This window comes from Physeter macrocephalus, unplaced genomic scaffold, assembly GCF_002837175.3.
Source record: "Physeter macrocephalus isolate SW-GA unplaced genomic scaffold, ASM283717v5 random_250, whole genome shotgun sequence".
NCBI classification, from domain to species: Eukaryota; Metazoa; Chordata; class Mammalia; order Artiodactyla; family Physeteridae; genus Physeter; species Physeter macrocephalus.
The window spans coordinates 32,564-57,632 of record NW_021145536.1 but is presented as its reverse complement, the minus strand read 5'-3'; the positions used below and the strand labels follow the sequence as shown (position 1 = coordinate 57,632).

At 48.7% G+C, this 25,069-nt stretch overlaps 1 protein-coding gene across 1 annotated transcript; it reads right to left on the bottom strand.

Moving 5' to 3' along the window:
- Window positions 1–7,129: 7,129 nt before the first annotated feature.
- MLEC (malectin) lies at window positions 7,130–21,314 on the bottom strand. Its single transcript, XM_007129978.3, has 5 exons — window positions 20,924–21,314; window positions 15,147–15,325; window positions 14,261–14,437; window positions 14,097–14,154; window positions 7,130–12,728 (listed from the first exon to the last, which is right to left on the bottom strand). Exons 1-5 carry the CDS (start codon window positions 21,144–21,146, stop codon window positions 12,499–12,501), a joined length of 867 nt encoding a protein of 288 aa, XP_007130040.1. The 5' UTR covers window positions 21,147–21,314; the 3' UTR covers window positions 7,130–12,498.
- Between the last annotated feature and the right edge of the window lie 3,755 nt (window positions 21,315–25,069).

Sequence of the window (25,069 nt, the reverse complement as noted above, 5' to 3'; positions counted from 1 at the left end):
TCCATCACATAAAATGTAGACGAGGCATCTTGAGAAAATGTTTTTTCATCTGTAGTCTAGAAGGTAAGACAGTTCTTGCTATGCAAAGGCAGCTTTCCAATTAGATTGCCATTTCTAAACCGTACTGTGTCAGGCTTTGGGCTAGACATTGGGCTGGGCTACAGGGAATATAAGAATACGAAAGAGGGAGTGACTGAGTCTGCTGTATTCAACACTGTATTCAGGCAGTCTAGCTAATGCCTGACACATGGTAGGTGCTCAATGATGATCGAATGAATGAATGAGTGAAGGAAGGCCTGAACAGCACTGGGCTATGGAGGAGCTCCCACTTTGTTGGGGAAGGCTGTGAGGTACATAATTCATCATGTGGCCCTTCCTCTAGACCAGCCCAGTAAGTATGAATGAACCAGAAGACAAAACAGACTGCTAATTGCTGCAGCAGAGGTGCTACCAGAGCACACAGGAGGGGTCTAGGGGGTAGGGGAGAGGCTTCAGGGGTGACATCTGCACTGAGCCATGGAAATTAACCATGATTTCAAGGACTGGAGGAGGTGAGTGGGAGGGGGGAAGACACTTCCCTCTTATACCCCAAGTGGCTCCTCCTCCAGAGATTCTGGATCCACACCCTTCTCTGTTGGAGGCTTGGGCCTGACTGATGCAAAGTGTGTCTGCTAGGTTGATGTCACCTCTTAGATAGACTCGGGCCGAAGTGAAACTCTACCCCTCTCCCCACTGGTCAGCCTCAAAGCCTTGATTTATGCAGGACTTGCTGGATCCCTCTCATCCGATCGATATGAGGGGTTTGGGAGTGGCTGACAGGCCTCGCCTGGTTCCTGGACCAAATCCAAACCTGGCTCCACCTCAGCTGCCCAGCCTGGTGGAACAGTATGTGGCCAAGTTCCTATCTAAATGTTGTCCTGTCTTTGAAAGATTACCACCCGGGGGGAGACTTCCCAAACTGTTCAGGGAAATTTTAAGATGTGTACAAGAATTACACATCTGCACGTTGCAATTTCCCTTTGCAAACAATTCTTTTTAAATTACTCAGCAGTAAGTGGTTACTGAAGAATTTCCAGAACTCTTAATATGCTACTTGATTGTGAATCACCAAGAAGGGAGTTTAGCATGAAGCCAGTTCCCACAATCACTTGCTCACTGAACATCTGTTCTCAGAGCACCAGGACTAGAGTTACCTGGATCCCAGCTTTTCTCTTTTGAGAGATGATAATAAACGTATTGACCCGTTTACCTGCAATTCCACATCTGGGAATTTAGCCTACATGTATGCACGAAGATGCTTACCGCAGGACCATTTGTAACACTGAAAAAATTACAAGTTACAGTTGCACCCATTCATGTTATGCAGCTGTTAAAAAGAATGAGGTCCATCTCTACTTACTAGTATGGCGAGATCTCAAAGACAGATAGTTTGGGGGGTGGGGGGAACAAGGCACATAATCCCATTTGTTTAAAATTTGAAAGTATATGAATATTTCTATCTGTAACTACATGGGAAGGGGTTTGGATATACACTAGAGTTAAGTGAGGTTCCCTTGTGGGAGGAGAGTATTGGAAGGGATTAAAGGGGGATATATTCACTTTTGACACTCTTTAGAGCTACTTCTATATTATTTTATCACAACAAGCATATGATCATGGGCTGCTTGTATACCTTTAAATAAATAAAAATAACTAACTTAGGATCTGTGCCTGGAAGGCAGACTCTAAGTCAAAGTAGCCTTATTATAATCTCTTAAAATTTAAAAGCCACCTCAAACTTGATCACTTTTTTCCTGCTCAAAAAATTTTACATAAATACTGCCATATAAGGGAGTTGAGGCCTGTACTCTCTCTGTTCACTACCTATAAACTGTGGTTAAAAAGCAAAAGATTGGGCTTCCCTGGTGGCGCAGTGGTTGAGAATCCGCCTGCCGATGCAGGGGACACGGGTTCGTGCCCCGGTCCAGGAAGATCCCACATGCCGCGGATCGGCTGGGCCCGTGAGCCATGGCCGCTGAGCCTGTGCGTCCGGAGCCTGCGCTCCGCAATGGGAGAGGCCACAACAGTGAGAGGCCCGCATACCGGAAAAAAAAAAAAAAAAAAAAAAAAAGCAAAAGATTATGTCTTTAGGAGAATAGAAAACACACAGAAAGAAAGGAAAAATATCCTTAAATATTCCTTTTTAAGAAGGAGTAGGAAAAATTAGGGCCATAACCTCCAATCTGCCTCTGCCTCTCCTCACCAAATCTAAGGTATGTCAAAAGGCTCTTTAAAAAAAAAAAGTTTTCTGAAAAGTACATATACTAATTCCCTGTTGGGTGGAAAAAGAAAAATAGAGATTGACTGCATTAAATAGCAACCCCAATGTCTCCCTGGGCCAGACATGGGAAGACTGGAGTGGAAAGGCTGGCCTCCCTTTCACCGCAGCTTGGTGCTCTTCAAGTCCCTCTCCTTAAGCTGGTTATTTTCCTCACTGTAATAGGTGTGACAGTGGCTGTTTTCCAGGGCAGTCCCAGAGCTGCCAGGCAATCTGCCTCAAATCAGGCCAGGCAGGTGGGGCCCAGAGCTGGTGCGGCCAAGGTAAGCAGGACATCAGAGGGCTTTTTTCTGCCGCGGCAGGGAAGTTCAGTCCTCCTTCCTGCTGCCTCCCTAAAGGTGGCATCCACCGAATCAGCAAGTCGTGGCTGGGACTGCAGGCCTTGTGGTCTGGGAAACTGAGAGCTAGTGATTTCTGTAGTACCCAAGTCACTTCTCTCCCTGGCTGAGAGCTGTCCTTTAAAAGCATTAATTTATTATTTATATCCCACCTGTTTCCAAAAAGGATTCGTGGCGTATTCCAAAGTCGTACAGCACAAGACTGGTGGGTGGAAATTCACATAGCCTTGCTGAGGGCAGAACTTTCAAAATTTTAAGTGCATATACTGTTTCTCATTTTGTTTTGTTTTGTTTATGGCCGCACTGCACAGCATGCGGGATCTTAGTTCCCCGACCAGGGACTGAACCCAAACCCGCTGCAGTGGAAGCGCAGAGTCTTAACCACTAGACTGACTGCCAGGAAAGTCCCGTGCATATACTGTTTGATTCAGTAATCCCTTAATGGAATTCTAAAGGCACACTTGTACATGTGCAAAATAAATATATTATGTAAATATGTGTGTACATACATATAAATATATATAAATACATATAAAATGAAAGATAGACACCAAAGATAATACACCTGTATATCCTCTAGGGATTAAAGAGGTAGGACTAAGAAAGATGAGTTTTCACATTCTGCACCCCATATAAATTTTTTTTTAAATATTTTATTTATTTATTTTTGGCTGTGTTGGGTCTTCGTTGCTGTGTGCAGGCTTTCTCTACCAATGTCTCCCTGGGCCAGACATGGGAAGACTGGAGTGGAAAGGCTGGCCTCCCTTTCACCGCAGCTTGGTGCTCTTCAAGTCCCTCTCCTTAAGCTGGTTATTTTCCTCACTGTAATAGGTGTGACAGTGGCTGTTTTCCAGGGCAGTCCCAGAGCTGCCAGGCAATCTGCCTCAAATCAGGCCAGGCAGGTGGGGCCCAGAGCTGGTGCGGCCAAGGTAAGCAGGACATCAGAGGGCTTTTTTCTGCCGCGGCAGGGAAGTTCAGTCCTCCTTCCTGCTGCCTCCCTAAAGGTGGCATCCACCGAATCAGCAAGTCGTGGCTGGGACTGCAGGCCTTGTGGTCTGGGAAACTGAGAGCTAGTGATTTCTGTAGTACCCAAGTCACTTCTGTCCCTGGCTGAGAGCTGTCCTTTAAAAGCATTAATTTATTATTTATATCCCACCTGTTTCCAAAAAGGATTCGTGGCGTATTCCAAAGTCGTACAGCACAAGACTGGTGGGTGGAAATTCACATAGCCTTGCTGAGGGCAGAACTTTCAAAATTTTAAGTGCATATACTGTTTCTCATTTTGTTTTGTTTTGTTTATGGCCGCACTGCACAGCATGCGGGATCTTAGTTCCCCGACCAGGGACTGAACCCAAACCCGCTGCAGTGGAAGCGCAGAGTCTTAACCACTAGACTGACTGCCAGGAAAGTCCCGTGCATATACTGTTTGATTCAGTAATCCCTTAATGGAATTCTAAAGGCACACTTGTACATGTGCAAAATAAATATATTATGTAAATATGTGTGTACATACATATAAATATATATAAATACATATAAAATGAAAGATAGACACCAAAGATAATACACCTGTATATCCTCTAGGGATTAAAGAGGTAGGACTAAGAAAGATGAGTTTTCACATTCTGCACCCCATATAAATTTTTTTTTAAATATTTTATTTATTTATTTTTGGCTGTGTTGGGTCTTCGTTGCTGTGTGCAGGCTTTCTCTAGTTGCAGTGAGCAGGGGCTACTCTTCATTGTGGTGCGCGGGCTTCTCATTGCGGTGGCTTCTCTTGTTGTGGAGCACGGGCTCTAGGTGCGTGGGCTGCAGTAGTTGCAGCACGCAGGCTCAGTAGTTGTGGCTCATGGGCCCTAGAGCGCAGCTTAGAAGTTGTGGCGCACGGGCTTAGCTGCTCCGTGGCATGTGGGATCTTGCTGGACCAGGGCTTGAACCCGTGTTCCCTGCGCTGGCAGGCGGATTCTTAACCACTGTGCCACCAGGGAAGTCCCCCGATTTTTAAAATGTACTTACGCACTTTGTATCACTAAGTCTTAAAAGGTTACTTTCTTTTTAGAGAAAGAATAATATAATAAACCTCCATGTAACCATCACCCAGCTTCTTCAGTTATCTACATTCAAAAGGTTCCTTCTTAAAAGTAGTACATCATGACGTTACGAGCACAGGCTTTGCGGTTAGACAGAGCTAAGTTCCAGTCCTCACTCTGCCACTTACCAGCTATGTGACTTTGGGCAGGTCATTTATGCCCTCTGAGCCTACAGTTTCTTATTTATAAGTCAGGCTAGTCACCGGTCTTTCCTAGGGTTGTAAAGAGGAGATGAGGGCTTCCCTGGTGGCGAGTCCTGGTCCAGGAAGATCCCACATGCCGTGGAGCAACTAAGCCCATATGCCACAACTACTGAGCCTGCGCTCTAGAGCCCACGAGCCACAACTCCTGAGACCGCGTGTCACAACTACTGAAGCCCACGCGGCTAGAGCCCGTGCTCCGCAACAAGAGAAGCCACCGCAATGAGAAGCCCGCACACCGCAACGAAGAGTAGCCCCTGCTCGCCACAACTACGGAAAGCCTGTGCGCAGCAACGAAGACCCAACACAGCCAAAAATAAACAAATAAAATAAATATTTAAAAAAGGAGATGAAAACAGCAACGAAAAGCACTCTGCTGGTGCCAGGGAGAGTGTTTCATGAATGGTCGCTATGACGATACATTTAAGTGGCCTCTTTCTCCAGGACCCCTCCGCTGAGAGCAGGCACCCTGGGCAGGGAGAAGCCATGGAGCTGGACTGGAAAGTGCGGTGACCGAAAAGAACAGTCAAGTCAGAGCAGAGAGGAAAATGAGCTGGGGACCAAGGCTTGAGGAAGCAACAGACGGAGTCAAGTAGAAGCCGTAAGAAAACCCAGGAGAGGGAGTCTTAGGACAAGGCCCAAGCCAAAAAGTTAAGTGGGGTTATTTTTCACTAATATAAGTGGTTAGCAACAAACAAAACTAAGACTCTTGGGCCAGAGTACCGCAGTGAGGTGCCTACCATCTCAGGTTCCTAGAGAGCAGAGGCCTGCCCACTCCACACCTCTGTGCTTCACCTCTGTTCTGCCTTGACCCCTTACCATTGCTATGGCAACAGGCTTTCCAGTAAATGTTGGAAAAACTCATCTCTCTTCCTCTGTGGGGGGTGGAGGGGCATGGGGTACTAAGCACGGAGAAAGGTCCGACACACCGGCTCCAGCCAACCGGGAGCCTGATTTCCTTAGTGAGATTAAGATCTGGACCCAAGAGTAGTTTAACCCAACCCCCTGCACTTGGCCCAAGATCTTCTGTCAGACAATTTCCCTCCCTGCGAGTCCCTAGAGCAGGGCTTCTTCAGGTCTCTTCCCCATTTGGCAGCTCATGCGAAGCTACTTGAAATAGTAACAGCCAAGTCTAAATTAGTAAAGAACTACAGTTATGGGTGGGTTCAAGCTAAGAATGAGGCTCTGTGGGCCTCCTGGCTTATTTGGGCCCTGAGAACAGACTCCATCCACACAGGCTTCATTCTTGGAGCTGAGCACTGAATTCTGCCCTTCAAGGGATAACTGAGGGAGGTAGGCCAAGCTCTCCCTCCCATTCCCCAAACCAGCAGCCTCCATTCCTGCTTGGAGGAACACAGCACATGGCATCAGGGGGGTAGTGGAAGGCTGGAGAGAATAATGATTAAGAGCAAGAGACCTGGTGTAAAACCTCAGTTCTGCCTTTTGCTGGCTGTGTGGTCTTCGGCAAGTCACCTCACCTCTTAAAGGTGAGTACCAGCTGGTTTGTTGAAGATTAAACAGAGATAACATCTGTAAAACTGCTTGGCCTTGTGCCTGGCCCATTTCAAAGGTTCAATAAAAGATATCTGTAATTATTATTCTTATAGCCTTAGAAAGATCATGGGTTTTGCACACAAACAGACCGGGTTTGAATCCCAGCTTGATCATTTACTGACTAGCCTGGGGTAAATTACTAAAGTTTTTTGAGCTTCATGTTCCTCAGCTATAAAACGTGGATAAATTATAGGAAAAAAAAATCCTTCCTGCTCTTTCTGCCCCTTCCCTTGTCAACACTGACAACACATCAGAAAAGGAGAAAGCAGAGAAAACCGTCCCATGGCTTAGACTGTCCACAGGCTATCGTGGAAGCTGAGGGGAAAACGGGAGGGGAAGCAGCAGGCTCAGTGTGCCTTGGAAGTGAAAGTGTCATGGCCTGGTGTTCCAGTGAAAGTGGAAACAAAACAACTGTTTATTTTTCCTTGAATGCGCTGCTGGTTGAAATAGCCGGGTAGCATTTAACAAAACTCCGTTCCCTTAACCAAACATCCTGGTGAAAAGAAAAGAAAGCTCCCAGCCTCATCACGGAAGAACCCTTAGCAGCCAAGAGAACCCCTGGGTTTCCCTCCTCCCACCCCATCACGTCACTTCTTTGCAATCAAGTTCAAACTCAGTCCCAACACAGAGTGTCACTGCAAATTGTTTATTAAAACACAAAGCAATGGACAGTGAAAAACATCCTGATTTTTTTACTTTCTGGTGGGAGTAGGGTGGGGCATGGAAGGGGTAGGGATAGATGGAGACAGCCCAGAAGGAAAGAGCTCTATCCAGCCCTACAGCTTTCCCGGGCCAGCCAGGTTCGAAGCTCCTCAATCACATCTCACTGTGTCGCTGGAAATGCGTGTTGTCGCTACAGACAGAGAGTAGGTTTGGCCTCTGCAGGGAGAGGATGGGAATCTAGAGTAGGAGCTACAGGGGCTACTAAGAACTGGACACTATTGTCCAGTACTTGGTACAGAATAGAGCAGCCAGGCCCAATCTAGAGGGGTGGGGTTGGTTTCCTGACGAGCCAGGTTAGGCCAGTAGTGGTTGAAGAGGCTGCCCTGAGCTCTGAATGGGCAGCTGGTCCAAGCGTGGGAGAATTTGGTGGAAGGAAAATCCAAGGAGGAAACTAATCCAGGGTCAAATTTCTTTTCATTCCCTGGATCATGACACACCAGAGAAGACAGGAGTCAAGGATGTCTCATTCCTGGTTCTGCCATAATGCCTCTCCCTGCCAACTCTCCCCTCCCACCTGGCAACTCAGCCCTCCTTTCCCGACAGTTGTCCTTTGAAAGGACGGAAAGCGCACTTCAGATTGTTGTTGTTTTTCCTCGTACTGAAATAAAGCCCCGAAGCTCAAAATAGAGGTGAGAATGGAGTTCTGCTTTTCCTGGTGCTACGTGCTCCCCTCTCACAAGACTGCCTGGATGCGAGAGGTGCCAGGGCCCTCTGTGCCAACTCCAGCAGGCACTACTGTTTCCCAGGCTGCCAGCACAATCCTGGCTCCTTGTTTTTATACTCCTGGGGGGTGGGGAGGGGGGAACCCGTCCCAAGAGATCCATCCTGCTCTTTTCCTGCCAACTCAGCCAGGCCCCAAATCATCTGCCCTTATCCAAATGATTTGGCAGCCTACAGCCAGCTTGCCAAAGGCAGCTGGGCAAGGACAAACCAGCGGCAGCAAGCCACCCATGTACAGGGAAGAAACCGCACTCGCTGGGAAGCGGACCCATTGGTGCCAACCTAGTCTTGTAACAAAATGAGGAAATCTAGCCCTCTTGCCCCAGGAGAGGTATAAATACAGAAAGAGTCCTAGCTCGGACTGAAAGGGAAAAATTACTCTGATCTCTCCGAAGCTTGAACGTGAAGGCTTCTTTGCAATTTTCTTAGAGCTCTTTGATCCCTAATTACATCTTCCCATAGAAGAAAAGGAGATTCCTTCTCTGGTTTCTGAACCCATCCTGGGTGTTTCTGGTTCTGCTTCTGCACCATCACTTAGCCTCGCCCCAGGCTCCTTCCTCAGGGGCCACAGCGGAAGGAGGCCCAAAGCTTACCCTCCCTCCCCAACTTGTTTTTTTTTAAACAGGAGCATCTATCCATCTCTCACTCTGGAAAGCTCACCTGCTCTTCTAGGTCCTTTTGGAGAGGCATGGAGGACAGTATTAATGTTGCCACTGGATGCCAATAAGGCTCCTCGAGGCAAGAAGACACCTGAATTAGGTCAGAGCCAGCCAGCAAAGGGGAGGGGGAGGAAGGGACTGTGAGACCCCCTGCCCAGACCTGAATCTACAGGGAACGCCCACCCTGGCTCAGAGCAGGAGAGGACAAGGCACTGTGCTGACAGGGTGGGTCCTTCCCCAATCCCCAGGGAGGGTCAAGAACCTGCTGATTCTCCCCCTGTGCTTCCCAAGGTGAGCCAATTTCTAGGGAAAGGAATATAAGTGCTAGGAAAGGGAAAATACTGCTGCTGTTTTCTGAAGTTCAACTGAGATTCTAGAAGCCATGGCCAGGCCTTCCCAGGAGAGAGCAGAGGCAGGATACAGAGGAAGAGAAATTCCTTAAAACAGAAGCTTCTCCAAAAAGAAAAGAAGTCAAATCACAATTCTAAAACTGGATTAAACAGTTCCCAGGCAAAGAAAGGGGGCGGTAAACTTAACTCAAACTTCACCCCATCTCTTCCAAGCCTAAGTGACCTCTACTGTGATCCTCCAATTTCAGGCCAGTATCTCTTAGGCAAACAGTGGGAACAAGAAAACAAGATCACACTCTCAAACCGACAGGTAAGCTTGCAGGCCCTGTGGTCCTCCTGCAAGTCTGACACCACTGACACAAAGAGAACCACCTTTCAAGTCACCAGAACGCAAGGTAAACACTGAGCAGCTTCTCCTCAATAGTGGAGGCTTTTTTAGAAAAACGTATCTGGCTTAGGGGACATGGGTCCCAAAGATTGTTTCCTGGCATGATGTTCCCGTCAGCATGAGTGAAGCCCCCAAAACGTCTGATTAGAGGCCAGTTGGTCCCTGACCCAAATCAGGACTACACTGCAGACTCTCAGCTCACCTCCCTCAGACATCTTTTGCCCAGTCCACCCGGAAACTGAACCCAAGCCACACTTCTGGCAACAAGAGTTTCACCTTGGCTGACTGCTCTTGGCTTTGGCCAGCTGGACTCAGGAAGATCTAAAACCCTAGGACTAGCGTGGATCCAGTAGAAGAGCCCAGCCCTCTCCTTCCCCACGCCTAACGGGCGTGACTTCTCACCTCCCCAACCCCAGCCAGACTCCCATACAGCGCAGCCTCTCAGCCCCTAGAACCAGCTCAGGATACAGACGTGGGGACAAACGGTGCAAAAAGCAAAAGATGAACAACAGAGTGACTCTTGACATACACAATACAAAAATAAAAATAAAGAGTACCCCATCCCCACCCCTTTAACCCAAACTTCATGTACCTATATCATCTTGAAAGAGCCAAAAAAAAAAAAAAAACTTTCAAGTTCAGCATCACAAGCCAACCATAACCAGCCCTGGGCAGCTCTGTGATCTGGGTGTGCTTGGGTCCAGGGGACTCTACCCTAGCCCCCCCCCATACTTCTTTCTGTTTCCTCACTTCCCCTTTAGTTTTTGTGAGCCACAGAAAGATGTTCCTTCCTTTCAGACACAACCAAAGAGGAAAGTGCCCGTCCCTATCCCTGAGCTCAGGGGGAAAGGGTGGGCTTGGAAACAGAGGCAGAAGCAAAGCTGCTTGGCTTACAGTACCGTTAGGAAATGGCCCCAGGAGCCAGGGTTTCCTTCTGAGACTCTGAGTCACCGAAGGGAAGGGTTGAGGTGAGGAGGCGGGGAGCCCTCCTTCCTCAGAAAGACCCAGGCAAGCTAATGAACAAGGCAAAATGGAGGCAGCAAGTCCTCCCGCATCCTGTTTACTCCACTGGCGGTAGCCTATGGCTTTGGAGAGCTGTGACGGAATGGGACTCGAAGCCCCTGCCAGAAGCCCAATTAATAGTCAGGATGTCCACTGCCCCAGGCAGGTGGTCCCCAGGACCAAGGCTTCAGGACATCATCCTGTAACGCAGGGAGCTTCATGAAGCACTCCAGAAGTGTTCCTCTGGTTACAGCTTCAGGCCGCAGCTGTCCAGCTGCCTGACTCAGTACCCAAGTATCGAGGCCTAAGTCACAGCTGAAATAAAGGGCTACGACTCTCAAAGGACTAAATGCTGACCTGGAGTAACTCATTAAGAACCAAAACCCAGGACATGGGCCCAAGGGCTACTTACTTTGTCACATAATGAGCAGTTCAAATATATGGAGCTCTTGGAAAACATATCCAAAGAGACAAACTCAAAATTAAACACATTCTAAAAAGATGAGCCAGCCTGAGATTCTATGCTGCTCCAGCCCAAGCATAAGCTAATCCTGCAGCTTTCCATCCACAGAATGCCTTGTAACTTGGCTGGGTCCTCCCTCATTGCTCCCCTAACTGGGAAAAGGATGACAGGGACCAGAAAGGAGAGGAACAGGGAAGCCTCACTTCCTGCAGAAATTTTCCCAGGGAATTCAAGACAGACACTTAGAGGCTAAGGGTGGCTTCAGAGCTGCCAGGACTATGGCTGACTGGCAATCTTTCAGCCCCGTCACATCAAGAACCTGGCTGAGACTTGGACAAGGAAATGAAAGGACAAAAAGGGCACGCTATTAAGGTCAGTGAGAGGCGTCACTGGGCCAGATACAGACAATCAGTCTAGCTCCTTGGGGCAGCTCTAGGCTTAAACCAAAACTGGTTGAACCGTGACATGGAAGGATGTGGGAATAAATGAACATCAGGTACTAGATACTCTCAACAGTGGTCAGTCACTTAGTAGGGCTCAAGTCTCCGAGGTTGCTCTTAAGTTATGCTAACATAAGCCTTTTCTGATCCAAAGACCAGAAGAGACTTTTAAGGTCAAGTGTTCTGTTGCTGCAGGCTGGAAAGCATCCCTGTCCCCTGGCAGCAAGACCCTACAAAGGGGCCAATAAAAGAACTGCTGGGTCAGGTCCTCCTGGCTGCTGGCTCAGAGATCCAGGGAGGGAGGTACCAGTAAGGTGAGGTGGTGGAGGATAAGACATTCAAGCAGAGGGCACCCCAAATCCCTATGTCTCCTTCCCTTCTTGGCAATAACTTAGCAGGATGGTTGAGAGAGAGATTTCAAATGAGCCAGGTTCAGAAAAAAAGAAAGAGAGAGGAAATCAAGTCCCCAACAGGCACTGAAATCAAAATGATTTGTTTGTGGTAAGAAGTCAGAGGCAACTTGAGGACCTGATATAAACTAATCGTCTCGGATACCAGACAGTTCTCTAACTGGCACATGTCAGGGAGACAAGCAATGACAAAGCTCAAACACTTAAGGTGGAACCATCATTGGGCTAAAACCAGAAAGGCTTCCAAGTAAGGAAGTATCTACTTTTCTTTCTTCTTTTTAATCCCCCTTCCGTTTTCATCATACAAATTATACACCTTCACACACACACACACACACACACACACACACACACACACACACACACACACACACACTTTGAATCCCAGGACATCTGAAAACTTATCCGGACGTAACTTCAGAACATACCCAACTCCCAGCGCTAGTCTTCTCACGTAAGAAGATGACATTTCTCTGCTGTTAATTTCTAACCTAAAAAAAGGAACCGTGTCTGCTCTGAGTTCAGAGTCCTTTCCACTGCGTTTACGGACGAAGACCCTGGACCAGATAGGATCCAGTTTACCCTATGTACCCTGGAGAGGAAAGAGACGGCTGGGGACCACCACAAAGAGAGAACTAGGACTGGAGCAGGTCTAGGACCAGGTGGTGGATGAGGGCTGCTCTCTACTCACTCCGCCTCTTTTCATCTCCTTTAATTGTGTGTGTGTGTGTGTGTGTTTCGTTTGTTTGTTTTTGTTAATCACTGTAAAAAATACAGAAACCCAAACCAACATGTTTGGTTTCTTTCCCACACCCCTCCACCTGTTCAGCATGGTGATTTGTTCTCACAACCGGCAGAGGCAGAAGAGGGTTGGAATGAAGACTCCGAAGGCCACCAGGATGGGAAACATGAGGCTGCTGTTGTCCGAGGCATAGGGGTTGGGCGTGCGGGGACCCGACTGCACCCGGTTCTTATTGGTCTGTCTTTTGAGATTAGACCCTTCATCGTATTCTTCCTCCTCCTCCTCCTCTTCTTTCTTCTCCAGTCCTGGATGAGGCTGCAGCTTTGGTACATCTGACACAAGAAAAACACTTTTTAAGTAGGACCCATGGCATTTAAGTCAGGCCCTTAAGGGCAGTAAATGAGTCACAGTAAAGAGACCCTGTGACCTAAGCAGGATCCACAGGAAGGAGCAGAAACAGTTCCCAGCCTAGAGAACAGCAGATTGCTGTGCAAACATTTGTCTTCTTTAGATTTAACTAAAACATAGTAAAAGCCCTGAGCACGGAGAGGTTCACTATCTCCCCTTCCTGTCCTACTTCTTCAGAGCTCAGAAAGAACCAGACTGGACAAGGACAATGACCCGACACCCAAAGATTAACCTTTTCAAACCTCTCCTCCTCCCTCCTACAATCCCACATTCCCTTTTGATTCACACAGCAATCAAGGAAAAGCTGATCCACAGAGTTGTGGCTTCTCAGCACACACTACCCCTCTGTTCTCTGTCCCTTCCTGAGGGACTCTGGCTACAAATCAGTTTGGTGGCAAGACATCCTCTGGGACGTCAAAACAATAGGATGCGAGCCTCGGTGCATCCAGGATGAGGTGCCGAAAGGCACAAAGGTGGGATGGGGGAGAAAAGTCACTAAGACAGAAACTTTCTCTGCAAAAATCAGCCTGGGAAAGCTGGCAGTCAGGACCCTCAACCCTAAGAAAGAGATGTACTCTCAGGCTGGATCCCAAGGACAGGGAGACATTAATAAATGAAGTTTTGCTCAGATGCTGCACTCTCTTGGAGCACACCAAAACACTCAAGGACCCTTCCTTCTGCTTTTCTCTTCTTTCTGCCCCCAGGACACAGATGTCAAAGAAACAGAATAAGGATAAGTTTTAGGCAATTCCAAATGACTATAAGGCTCAGGGCACACCACAGGTAACATTATTAATCCCGATTTACAGTAGGGTTAAAGGATTTTGTCCAAAACCAATCCGCTGATTAACTGGCAGCAGCAAGATGTGAACACAGATCTTACTCAGAAGCTTACGGCTAGTACCATGCTACACTTCACCCCCAGCCACCAGACTCTGGGTTCCCCACAATAGGGCTTTAAGTATTAGTGTTTTCAAAAGAGCGATCAGCTAAACCATCCCCCAAGGGCTTCCTCAATCATATCCTTCAGACCACGTCAAAAAGCAGATCAGAGGCTTCCCTGGTGGCATAGTGGTTGAGAGTCCGCCTGCTGATGCAGGGGACGCGGGTTCGTGCCCCGGTCCGGGAAGATCCCACGTGCCGCAGAGCGGCTAGGCCCGTGAGCCATGGCCGCTGAGCCTGCGCGACCGGAGCCTGTGCTCCGCAATGGGAGAGGCCACAACAGTGAGAGGCCCGCGTAACGCCAAAAAAAAAAAAAAAAAAAAAAAAAGCAGATCAGAAACACAACTTACCATCCACTGTCCCAGACATGATGTAGAGTGCACAGACTTTGGGATTGTCATAGTATCCCTAGGAAATGGGAAACAGCGGTCAACCCCACACAGCAGCAAACATCCCCCCTGCACCCATTCTTCTGAGCTCACCCTCAGCTGTGAGGGCAGAGCAGGAGCGTTACCTTGACAAACTCGATGTAGAGTTTCCCTGTGAAGGTGGACACCTCCCCCTGGACACTCAGCTTCCCCTTTCTGATGCTCATCGGGATGATTTCATCATGAGCTGTGCTGTGCCCAACGCGATCAAAGATATCCAAGTCCTTCACCACAACATGGCCATTCAATCGCACATCAAATACCTGCCAGGATGAGAAAAGGAGACAATGTCAAAACCACCCGCTTCACACCCCTTCCCCAGCTGGACATCAGGTACCTGCCTGGGCTTCAAGTTCAAAAGTAATTCAAGGAATGACAGGACTGGATATACTCCAGGGTGGCTAGAGTCCTTTACCTGAGCCAAATCAAAGCCATGTTCCTTCACTGTCAAGGTCGCACACTGGCCGTAGGGAACAAAGAATACAAACAAAAAGCTCAACATGGAAAGAAGGAAATTCAGAGGAAGGGACAGGAAAAGAACAGGGCTAAAAACAAGAAGGTGCTGACAACCAAGAAGGGAGAGGCTATAACCAGGAGGGCCTTAAGAGGATTAGTTAGTGGCCAAGAACTAGGATTCTGGCATAGCCTTCTGTCACCAACCCCAAGGCAAGTTCAGTCGTGTAGTAATGGGACACAGCTGGGCAAAAGGAATCCAGCTTTGGCAGTTCCCTGGTGGCCTAGTGGTTAGGATTCTGGGCTTTCACTGCCATGGCCCGGGTTTGATCCCCGGTCGCAGAACTGAGATCCCGCAGGCCGCATGGTACGGCCTTTAAAAAAAAAAAAAAAAAAAAAAAAAATCCAGCTCATCTGTTCCTCCCTTCTGGGAACACACTCTCTGGCCCTTAGCAGAGGGCTATCCGAAAGTGGTCAAGCTCGTCCCACTGGTCAAGCAGGGGCCTGACCAGGCCTCACCTTTTGCTGGGACTGTGCAAAGTAGACCTCAGCAAATTTCAACACCAGTACGTAGTCCCCCTCCTCCTTGATGGGCACTTCGTAGCCAAAGGTCTCCTCATTGTACCGCTCTGTTTGATACAGGATCTGGTCTTCGGGGTTGGAACGCAGGATTGGCAGTTTCATGCCATAGTCAGAGGCTGGGCACAAAAGACAAAGAGAAACCATGTCAGAGGCAAAACACAAAAGAAGAGTGGAGACCCCAGAACCACCAGAGGCATTTCCAGAGCAATGCTAATAACCCTCCCAGTGGAAGGGGCCACCCCCATTGCACCTGGCTCTCAAGAGACCAGCCACAAAGGCAAGAATCAGATACCTGTTACCAAGGAAGAGTAAAATGAAAGAAACCAAGCACTAATCACCGCAAGAAGCTCCCATAACCCTCATAGCGAACTTTTTGAAAGCACGTGAAAATGACTTTTCCCCAACTATATCCAGAGTGATGGGAAGGGAACAAGTCTAACTCATTACTAGAACAAAGCACTATGCTACAGCTGCTGGGCTCCCTGGTGAGGGAGAGCTTCAGAGAAACCTCATAAAACCAGGGGGATGGCCAGGAACACCGCAAGACAATTAAGTTCAAAGAATGTTTTTTTTTTTTTCCTCATTCAGAAAAGCTCAGTCTAAATAAAAAACAGGATATCTGTTAGGAAAATCATTCTTCATTGTCTTTACTACAGATAAGATACCAGCTTTAGCTGCTTTTTATAATTATTTCATTCAAAAACTTCCAAGGCTGGTCAAAAGAAATATGTTCATTAAAAAAAGGATGTGATGCTCTCTAATTTCCTTTGGGTCCAAACACCTTACTTCCCACAGACTCATAGAACTCAACCTCACGGCAGGCTCTTGAACTTTCCCCCAGACAAACCGAAAGGAAAAAAAGCTCCTACTATATCCCCAGCACCTGACACAGGCCCTGGCGCATATGTAGGCACTCCATATGATTCGCTGAAGGAACAAATGGCAACAAAGGAGGTGCCTGCAGAGCAGTCAAGCCATGCACTCCTCTCCACAGGGCCAGAGCCACCCGAGCAGGGAAAGAAAATGTGCCACGGTCCTATTGGCACCTCTGGCCTAAGATGCCCAGGTCCACAGGGAGCCACCTTTCCCATTTCAGACAGACAAGGAATAAGGTGGAGTAATAGTAAAAAGTTCTTACTTGGGTGGGTCTCAGAAGAGCCAAAAACCTCTGTTGCCCTCAGCCTGCCCCCAATCTTAGTAGGAGACCGGCCTGTACATGTTTTTCTTTCCCCCACATTACAAACTATACCCAGGTCTTTCCTCAAATATAAGATTCCACCCTCTGGCCCCAGAGATGACTAGCTATGCTTTCCAGGGCTCCATCAATCTATTGATACTTTCCAAACCACAGACTTAGCAGTGATTTCAGTACATGGGCCTAGTCTCTCCTCCACCTTGGAGGAGAAGTCTTGGAATTAAGATTTTAAGACCATCTTCCAATCTCACACGGTGACTCTGAAGACATCTGGCACCTAGATCCTTTGGATGATGTTTGAGAGCGGTCATCCCCGGAGCTTTATCTTCTGAAACTCCAAGGGAGAGGATCTTTTATCTCTAAGGGAGGTAAAAGAGTAACTAAAAGATCCAATGGCTAAGGTTAAGCCCTCGGAAAAATAAACAGAAGTGTTAACAGTTCATGTAAGTGAATGGCAGCCTGGAGATCAGATGGACCGATGAGACAATGAACAGGAAACTCATTGCACTTTTGTCTCCAGGCATTTTTTTCTTCCTATTTCTCCTCGAGAAATCAAAGAAGGGGGGGCGGGCCTTAGTAGCACTGCAAAGGATGTACTGCCAACTGCCCCAGCTCTGTCCCAGGCTCAGACCACAAACCTGTAAAGATGAAAAGATTGCCAGTCCTCTTCCAACTGAGTTCTAACAATCTCCCTCTTCCCCAAGGACCGTGATCCTTACAAATTTGGAACGGTCACTAGATTTGCTTTTCAGAGACACAGAAAAGGTTGTGCATGTGTAGAGAATCATTTTTCCCCCCTTCCAGTATGGAACAAGTGAGAAACTGACGGTAATGTAATCTGTGGCACTCTCAGTCCCACGGCTATGAAAACTCAGCCATGTGAGCAAAAAACTACTTAACAATCTTGGAATTACCATTAAATATTTTCCCAAGTGGCTTTCCCACGAGATTTGCCACAGGCAAAGTTTTGCCCAAGTCCCAAAAGAGACAATAGCAAAAAGGACTTTTTCTCCCCCACCCCCACCCCCCGCCAGCCTTTATGCATTCACAGCTAAGTTTCTCTGAAATACAGTGTACGCACGCAGCACACCACTGCAGCTGGCACGACATGGTTCAGATAGTTAACCAAAGAAGGAGGGGGACCAAAGGGCCCATACTACGTCCGCAGCTTTTTAGCTCTAGACAATGGAGTCACCAGGCTACTTGAAAAATTCAGCCCAGGTCTGAAGGTAAGATGGGCCTGGATTTGAATCCTGGCTCTGCCACCTACTATGTGATGTGGAACAAGTTGTCTTCTCTAGGTGTTTCCTCACCTGGAAAATGGGGTATCACCTACCTAAATTCTCTACCAGTGAACTGCTGCTAGGAGGGCCTGCAAACAAAGCCTGCCCCTTATGTGGCAGTCTAGGAAGAGAATTCTAAGCAAATCGCTTGGCCTTAAGCAAATCAGAGGTAGCAGTGCCTCTCTCACTATCTTTTCAAGCTCTTATCTCCCCAAAGCCAAATCCTTCCCCAGCCAAAAGGAAAGGGTCTTCATTAGGTCTACAGAATTAGTCACCCAATGGGCTCAGGCCCCTGGCCAGCATTTTTCCCCTCCAGAGCCACAATCTGCTCCACTTTTAATTCCATGTAAAAGGTCATTGAGCAAAGAAAAAGATAGAGACACTTTAACCTACTCTGGACAGGAGAACTTTCAGACTCGTGTCACTGATTTCAAAAGCATGACAAGTTTTATGAAGAAGGAAAACAAGGCTGAGAGAGGGAAAGTGAATACTTCAAGGTCATACAAATGACTAGCGGGCATCCTTCTATGAAGAGGAAATATCTCCTAAAACCAAGCCAAGTTCAATGCCATCAAGCCAAATAACCAGGTCTTTTCCACCACAGAGTCAAGAGGAACCCAGAAAGAGCAAGTGAAAAAGAACCTGGAATGCAGAGCACACCAAAATCCCACACGGAGCGCTTCTGAATCACTCTCGGTAGTGGTACCTCCATCTGCTGAAGCACACACGTTGAAAAAAGCCTTTCCCAGGCTATCAGCATCTTCTATGAGCACTAGCTATCCTCAAGGCAGAAATAATTCAATAAACATTATGAAGTGCCTTTGAAAGCAAAAGCCACTAGGCGCCCTGGGCCACTCACGGTTACGAGAATGCTGAACTACAAAGACGCTATAGAGAAAAAGCAAGTTCAAAAGCAGGCCAAACTCTTATCTGGATTAACTTGGCAACAAATACCTGAATTCATTCAACATAAAAATGGACTTTCCTCGCGTGCTGGAAACAATATCACAGGCATGTGGGAAAGAAAGACGTACAGCTCCTACCGCAATTAGTATAAATAGCTGCAGGAGGCAAGGGTCTCCAAATACCTGGCAACCTTTACCCAAACAGTGCCAGAGAAGGGCAGGCCGAGGGAACCGCTGCACCACCCCTGATGGTGCTGACTCCTTCGCACAGAAAGAAACTAGAGAGCTAGCTGCCTTCTGAGAGAGGAAGATAAATCACTTCTCAGCCCCAGACCTAAAGCCAGCAAAATGCTACTCTCAGGAGCCCTCCAAGTGCAATGTTGCAACTGGCTGGTCCAAGCTACAACAGCCTACAAGCCCACAACCGCCCTCTACTCTCCATCCACGCCTTAATACTGCTACAATTCATACCCAAATGGACCGCCAGAGTGGAGCAGGGAACCTCCATTTATGGAGTGGCAGGGTCTGAGACAGGACTCCAGTACACATGAGCTTTGGTAATTTGGTAAGTCGCATACTTTTACCTGCTACAATAAACTCTTCCAAAGGAACTGCGACCACGAGCCAATAATAACCCAAGGACAGAGAGCCTGGCTGACTGCTGACCAGACCAAAAAAAAAAGAACCAAACCCGCCGGCACCAGCAAATTAACACCAGGATTTCTGAATAAGGGGAGTAGCTGGGGACTAAACCTGTGTGGTCTTAGCTCCCTCCTCTGCACAACGGACCAAAGAGGATAATGTAACCTATGTAAAGCCTTGTATCTGTTAAGTGAAAGGAACCATCTGCACACTGTCTCACCATGGCTATCTCTAGAGGCAAAGTCCACAAACGGTCTCCTTCCTCCCTGCCCACACCCATGAAGAAAGAGGAAGGGTCCAGGATGGAGATAGCAATGACCTCCTGCTATTAAGTCTGGCTTTGGCTGCTGTTACAAGCTGCTAGAGACCAGGGCCCTGACTCAGCTGAACCCAGGCTACTGAGACCTACATGCCAGGGCTAAATAAATTCCAGAGCTAAACTGAAGACAAACATAGTGCTTCAGAAAACAGCTCTGTGTCCCAACACCCTGACATGTACGGAAGCAATAAACTCCCCAATATAACAAACTCCAGGACACTGCAATTAACTTGGTTGGAAGAACTAAGTTACACCCTTTAGGAAAGGCAAGAGCCAAATCTGGCATCGTGGAAAAAAGAGTGAGAAAGTCTGTCTCCTACTCTTCTGGAGATGGCATATTGCCAATCTGGCAGCCTCTGAACCCAGCATACGGCATAAATCTCCTTCCAACACATGAAGCGAGGAACTTCCTTCTTAATCCTGTTTTCCAATCCTACTAACACAAGAAACAGAGTCTAGAGCAGATTTTCCCAAAGACTGGTCTGCAGATGTCCTACATCAGAAGCCCTGGGTGCAGAAACCTGGGTTTAATCTACAGGTCTGGAATTTGTATTTTTAACCAGCTCCCGTGGCAGTTCTTACACTAACTTTGAGAACTGTGCAGCTCTGTCAAAACTACTGTTGCTCAACCAATTAAGTCAAAATCATTTTTCCCATAAGCTGGAATCACACCTCTCAGAACCACTTAGGGTAGGTTCTCCGCACTCGCAGACGAAATATTCAGACCTTACGCTGGCTGACCCAGCTGACACACCACCAGCCCCCCGTGCAGTAGGGTTTCGACATAACCGCCCTCTGGGAAGGGCCTGCAGCTTCTACTTTTATGCACACACTTGCCCCGCTCCAAAGGGGGTTGGGGGAGGAGGCTACAATCAAACTTTCCTGGCCCATCCTCTTCGAAGATTCCTTTCCATTCTGGCTAAGAATCAAGCCCCGCTCCTGCAGAGAGGGTAAAGAAAGCGGACCATTTCTGGGTCAGCAGGAATATACCAGAAACTGACTTGAAAGGCGAGCAGAACCTCCGGGTCAGGGACAGCGATAACTGAAAAACCCGTGAGGCCTCAAGGCGGCAATAGGCCGCCCTCGTCTTTACTTTCCTAGCTTGGGTGGAGGTGAGGGGTTAAGAAAATGCAGGATGCGAGGTCCAAATATCACTTCTCGCCAACTCTCTGCCTCGACGGCTCTAGGTAGCTTCGAGCCAGTGCCAGGCTCTGGGCTCTGATCGGGTTCCCGAGGAAACCGTAGAGAGAAACTTCGCTCCAGAGACGTGGCCCCAGGGTCGAGGAAGGGGCTCGGGGCCCGCAGCCCTCGGCGCGCTGCGCCGGGCACGGCAGGCCCGGGATTCGGCGGCTCAGCCGAGGGGCTCTCACCTCGGCCCACCCGGCCTTCCAAAGGGTCCTTGCGAAAGTGGATGCCGTGCACGTCCACATGCGCCTCTCCGCCGGCGTTGACGGCCCAAATCACGCTCTCGGGCAGCCCGGCCCCAGCCGAGCCCACCACGCCGAGCGCCGGTCCCCGGAGCGCCGGCAGCAGCAGCAGCAGCAGTCGCAGGAGCGCCACGGCGGCTCCCTCAACCGCCCGGGCGCCCAGCATGGCGGCCTCCACAGCGGGGGGCAGCCTCCGCCGAGCCTTGTCCTCAGCCCCGCCAGGCCGCCCCGGACTCAGAAAAACAGCGCCACGGGCCGCTGTGCCTCAGCCGCCGGAGACATGTCCCTCTCAGGCCTACTTCTCAGCCACGGGTGCCACCTCCCACCTCAGGAACAACCTACCCCACCTCCCAGCCCCGGCCACGACCCTGCAGCCAATCAGCACCCGGCCCTCATTAACTACCCACCACCCCGCCGGGAGACGCCCGCCCATTGGCTGCCAGGCGCGGGAAAAGGCGTGGCTACTCCCAGGCGCCGGCCCAACCATCAGGCATGAGAGGGAGCGCGCGCAGAGTTGGGTTGAAGCGGCGGTTCAACGCGGAAGTGGCGGGGTGCAGCGCCCAGGCGGCCCCGGAGTCCCGCAGCTGAATAGGAAAGGGGGCCTAGCGGGGAAGGTTTAGAATAGGGCGCACTGACACGTCGCCAGCACTTCCGGTGTTCCAAGTTTTGGGGACCGAATAGGCTCGCGAGGGGGCGCTGCCGACTTTCCCGCCCCCTTTCTTTCTCAGGGAGAAGCATGAGCATACGCTCTAGTAGAAGAAGCAATGATCACTCTTCCGACCTGGGACTCGACCTTTTTCCCCGCGTGAGAAGAGAACCCATCCTCCTCTAGAAAGTCCCCAGGCACAGGTTTTCAGGGCAAGGGTCTCACGAAGATAAGATCCCTCCCCTACCCCTTAGCGGGCTCGGGGCTGGTGGTAGCGTCCAGACGGCCGCCCAATCAGAAGGCTCCAACGCAGCGGAAACGCGTGGCTTGTGGGGAGGGGCTCCAGGCTACCCGTATCTCCATGGCTACAGCCTCCGGCGGGCCCCAACTATGGAGGGGCGGGGCTGGGGCTTCGCCGGCCCCGGCAAGGACTTGGAGGTACCCAGTATGGAGGTCCAGGCTGTCCCGTACAGGCATGACCCTAGCTTCCTCCCTGTTCTTTGGCAGTTCACCCAGCGCTCTCCTGCCTTGGCGATCCCTGCGCAGTGGTCGCTGCCCGAACTCCCACTTCTCAGAGAAACTGAGGCCCAGAGAGGGGCGGAGCGTTGCCCAAAAGGTCAAACCGCAAGTTTAGGGCGGAGCCAAGGCAAAACCCCATTTATCCATTTGTTCCACATTATTTATCAAGACCCTACTACTAGGGTTGTCAGATTTAGCAGATAAAATACAGGAAGCCCAGTTAAATTTGAATTTCAAATAAATGGGACATACTCATACTAAAAATAATTTATTGCTTGTCTAAAATTCAAATTTAACTGGGCTTTTTGCATTTTATCTGACAACCCTGCCTACTACCTGCCAGGCAATGAGTTTTGTGCAGCAATGAACAAAACTACACCCAGGATCTCGCATGAGAATCACAGTCCTGACTCAATTATTTAGTTAGAACAATGAGGAATGCTGTAAAGGCGTAAAGTGAGGTACGGAAAAGGAGTATAGGTGGGGAATTTAAATGCACCTGAATTCCTTCCCCAGACCCCAAAAGCAGATTCCCACAGAGACAATTTTCGTAGTATCCTCTACTGGTCCCACTTTTTTCCCCCTGTTTTGCAAGGATCTGGACTTGCTTCCTCCCACAGACTTGTTTTCCCTCCCAAGGCCTCTTTGGGGCCCTGCCCTAGAGTGTCTAATCCTACTTTCCTCTGAAACCTGTCATCTTTGGAGGAACCTGACAAGTCAGAGCTTGAAGAGCCCTCAGTGCAGGGGCGTGGTGCAAATGGGGGAACACAGGCACAAAGAGGTGATGGAGACTTCCTCCATCCTGGGCAGTTGACCTGTAAAGCCCATGTTCTGGCCATTTACTACACTGCTTCCAGGAGCTCATGTTTATCCTCAAGGCAGTCTAGTCTAGGAGAAACTATCACAGAAACGATTAAACTTTTGAAAAGGACCCAGAAACCCTAACCTTAAGCCTTCTCCCAGTCTCCTAGATCCTTGGTCACCCCAGGAGGTGAACAAGATAACTGGCTAGCCCCCCTCCCCCAAACTAGGCCCTTCAGAGTCCATGCCTGGCTGGGCTATCCTTGTACCGAGGAGCCTGGCCCCATTTTTGAGATTCAGATGCTTGTTGATTAGGCTACCTCTTAGGTAAAACAAAAGTTCTGATACCCTGGAGGCGGGATGAGCATGGGATCTGAGTTAGACTTCCTGGGTTCCAAACCCTGCTCCACCATTCACTCACCATGTGGCCTTGGGCAACCTCTCTGAGTTTCAAGTTTCCTCAACTGTGACATAATAATAGTTTCTACTTCAAAGGGTAGATGTGAGAATTAGAGAAGGTAATGCAACCATTTGACTCAGCAATTTCACTCCATTTCACCCAAGAGAAATGAAAACATATGTTCACACAAACACTTGTACATGAATGTTCATAGCAACATTATTCATAATGGCCGAAAAGTAGAAGTAACCCAGATGCCCATCAACTAATGAATGGGTTTTTTAAATGTGGTATATCTATACAATAGACTATTCAGCCAGAAAAAGTAACAAAGTACTGCTACAGACTACAACATGGATGACCTTGAAAACATTGTACTGAGTGAAAGAAGCCAGAAAAAAAAAAGGCCACAAAGTCTATTATTGCATTTATATAAAATGTCCAGAATAGGCAAATCTATAGAGACAGAAAGTAGTTAGGGTTTGTCTGGGGCTGGGGGAGCAGGGAGATTGGGGCATGATAACTAAAGGGTATAGGGTGTCCTTTTGGGGTAATGAAAATATCTAAAATCAATTATGGTATGGTTGCACAATTCTGTGAATATACTAAAAACCACTGATTTGTACATGTTAAATGGATGAATTGCATGGTATGTGAATTATATCTAAATAAAACTGTTACCAAAAAGAAGAGGGAAGAGGAGGAAGAGAAGGGGGTGGGTGAAGGAGGAAGGGGAGAAGGCGATGTACATTAGAATAGACATTAGTATAGTGGCTGGCACAAGCCAAGCACTCAACCAATTGTTATCCTGGAATGAAAGGGCCCCTGAGTTTTGCTTTCTGCAATGTAACCCCACCTGCACTGTGACAGACTGCCAGAGTTAGGCTTTTTTAGGAATGCCCAGAGCTCATGATAAGTATAATCACTGAGGTTGCAGCCTCCTCAAACTCCTTTCTGCTGAAGGACTCTGTGCCCCTTGAGGGTGACAATGTCTTCTGTAGGCAGCACCCCCTCACCCTGGGGCAGGTGAAATTGGTGGTACCATTTAACAGGGTATTTCCTAACAGAAGAATTGGGCCCTTCAATTCACCAAGCTCTTTCTCTTATCTCATGAGATTCTTACAGTGTTTGAAAGCCCCATAGCCTACTATCCCCATGTATATAACAGAGGAAACAAGCCCGCAGGGATAGGGGCCAGCAGTTTTCAAATGATGGGCATTGCTCCTGCAAGCAGAAGTTGGTTGCTACAGAATGGGGTCTCATCTGAGAGATTCTGGCTCAGGGGCAGTCTTCTGGGGGCAAGGCGACTTGACTGGGGTGGAGGGAGTCAAGTTTCTAGCAGCTGAGGGGTTATCAGGAGTGGGACTCAGGGCTGGGATGGGAGTGGGGGCAGGAGACAAAAGGATTAGGGTTGCAGCTGCCAAGCCAGACTGGAGGTCCTGACCCCAAGGTAGGATTATATCCAAAGTCCCTGACCTAGGCAATTCCCTGGCAGTCCAGTGGTTAGGACCCCATGCTTCCACTGCAAGGGGCATGGTTTGGATCCCTGGTCAGGGAACTAAGATCTCGTGGTGTGGCAAAAAAAACCACAAAGTCGCTGACCTAGAGGAGTCCCCAAATAGCCCCAGGCCTGCTCTCAAGGCTGGCTGTCCACACGGCAGGAAGTGTGAGCTCTAGGAGAGCAAGGGTGTCAGTTCCCTGGTGGTGCTGGGCCCAGGCCATT